The 2,379-nt window shown below is 47.8% G+C and overlaps 1 protein-coding gene across 4 annotated transcripts in view; it reads right to left on the minus strand.

The window, feature by feature from the left end:
* ANGEL2 (angel homolog 2) overlaps nucleotides 1–226 on the minus strand; it is a 23,280-nt gene extending 23,054 nt beyond the window's left edge. Inside the window, exon 1 of one of the 4 annotated variants that reach the window (XM_045297836.1) lies at nucleotides 62–226. Coding sequence is in view for 1 of the 4 variants with exons in the window: in XM_004699882.2 (XP_004699939.1) it covers nucleotides 21–79 (59 nt within the window). In the remaining 3 variants the exon portion in view is untranslated. Of the gene's footprint in view, nucleotides 1–20 lie in introns of all 4 variants that reach the window. The other 3 variants (XM_004699882.2, XM_045297839.1, XM_045297838.1) reach the window with 3 other exon arrangements.
* Between the last annotated feature and the right edge of the window lie 2,153 nt (nucleotides 227–2,379).

Genomic DNA, 2,379 nt, shown 5'->3' on the forward strand with positions numbered 1-2,379 from the left:
CGCCTCCCCGCCCTACTGACCGGCCTCGCCCCACCACACAGCGGCCGTAGCCCCTCCTCACACAGCGCCACGCTTCCATCTTCCACTCCGCTCGCTGCTTCCAGGGCTCAAGCCCCAGGCTCAGCTTCCACCGCTAACTCAGCCCCCACCGCTAACTCAACCCCGGCGTCGGAAAGCACCGAGCGCCCGCGTCACTCCACGTCGGACTCCCGGCCCGGCCGCAAGGCATGCCGGGAATCCCCTTCCCGGCGCTCGCCGCGTCTCCATCTTGCGCGGCGAGATCTCGGTCGCGACGTCACCGCGAATAGTGCTCGGTGAGCATGCGCAATGAGGGTGACGCCGGAGCGGCCATTTCAAGATAGGGCACGATGCCCGGCTCCTTTTTTAAAGGAACAGAACGAAATAAACTACAGGTTCGATTTTGCTCAAGGCCTGGTGGCGTAGTGCTTACACATCGGACTGTGATCCGCAGGGTCTCCAGTTTGAAACCACCAGCGGGAGAAAGCTAGGGCTGCCTACTCCCGTACAGCGTTACAGTTGCTATGTTCTAGCCTGCCCTGAAGGGTCCCCGTTCAGAGACGCAGTTCCACCCTGCCCTATAGCGGCCCTATATGGGTCATGAGTTTGAGGCCCTACTGGATAGCCATCGACTAGACTGCAGGGAGTTTCAGGAACATATACCGAACCCGCAGCCTTATAAGGCTTAGTGGTGACGCTTTGCACGGGCAGTTCAAAAGCACCATCCACAAGGACAGTACTTCCCCACTGTCCTATAGGGTCACTATGAGTTGGAAAAGCCTTCATGGCAGTGTTTGGTATGGGTTGGTTAGAACATAATACAGTGTGCTTACTGCATGAAAGAGAAGAAAGCAATTAGATTTGTAAATTTTATTTGAAGGATGTACTTGGGGGAAATTCCGTAAGATGGGAAATTAGCCCTCTCAGGGTTCCCATTCATTTTGCAGGAAAATGGAGCTCACGTTGTTCATGTTGTTAAAATTTTATAGTACTATTGTAGTAGAAACTTGGCCATAAAGGCATACAATTTTGTGACACTAATTATATTCACTGTACTGTGCAAGTCTGTTGCATGCCCTCTCGTCCCTTCCTGAGCTGTAATCTTTATAGCAGCCAGTGGACCGTCTTTTCGCCAGTTAAGTGACTTCCCTGGACAACTGAACTCTTGGTCATTGGCCCACCAGAACTCCTGTGCGCAATTATAACAAGTTTCCATTTCAAACTATTTTCATCATCCCAAGCAGAAACCCCGTGTCCTTTAAGAAGTAACTCCATCCTCCTTTCCCTTTGGCCTCTGGATATTTCATATAAGTAGAACAATACAACATTTGCCTTTTTGTGTCTTACTTACTCACTCCACATGTTTTCCCACATGTTACCGAGGTTCATCCATCCCACAGAATGTATTAGAACTGCATTTCTCTTCATAGCTGGATAATAATATTACATTGTATGCAACACAATGTGTCTATTAATTAATTTGTGGATTGGTACTCAGGTTGTTTTTGCTTTTTAGTTATTATGAATCATACTGCAATGGATGTTGGTGTTCAAGTATATGATTTCCTGATTTTAAGACTTTTGAGTATATACTTTAAAAAGAGAATGTGATATAGTAGTTAAGCATTGGCTGTGATATGCATTGTCAGCAATTCAAAACCACCAGCAGCTTCTTGGGTGAAAGACTGGGCTTTCTACTCCTGTAAACAGTAACAGCCTTGGGAAACCACAGAGGGTTGCTATGAGTCAGCCTTGACCCATAGTGTTTGGTTTGGTTTTGGTTAGGTTGGGCTGTTGGGAAATAGAACCAGGGGATCTTATGTGCGTATATATGCTATTGTTTTTGGTGCCATCAAATCAGTTTCAGCCCATAGCAACCTTATGCACAACAAAACAATGCCCAATCCTGTGCCATCCTCACAATTGTTCCTACGTTTGAATCCATTATTGCAGCCATGGTGTCAACCTATCTCTTTGAGGGTTGTGATAGTTAGGTTTATTGTGCCAACCTGGCCAATAGGAACTTGTGGGACTAATCAGGTTGCAGTTTGATTGGAGGACAAAGAGATAAATGGCTTGGCCAGGCCCACCCCCCTCTCTCTTGTTTTCTGGTGGTCTGAGTGTGCTGGTGTGTTTGTGTTGCTGATGTAGCTAAGTTCTCTGCCTTAACCTGTGAGCTACACCACCTGAGTGCCAGACCAGCCTGTGGATCATGTCACTAGAGCTTGAGGCTCCTTCAATACCTGCTTTGCCACGCTGCTGGTGCGTGCATCACTTGAGTTTGAGGCTGGTGAATTTTGTTGCCTTGCATTGCTTGTGTTTGACATCTCATCCATCCTGTGTTGCTAAGCTCCTGAGCTA

The sequence above is a fragment of the Echinops telfairi genome, unplaced genomic scaffold (assembly GCF_000313985.2).
Source record: "Echinops telfairi isolate 266 unplaced genomic scaffold, ASM31398v2 ScPeMD7_7424;HRSCAF=8462, whole genome shotgun sequence".
NCBI lineage: Eukaryota > Metazoa > Chordata > Mammalia > Afrosoricida > Tenrecidae > Echinops > Echinops telfairi.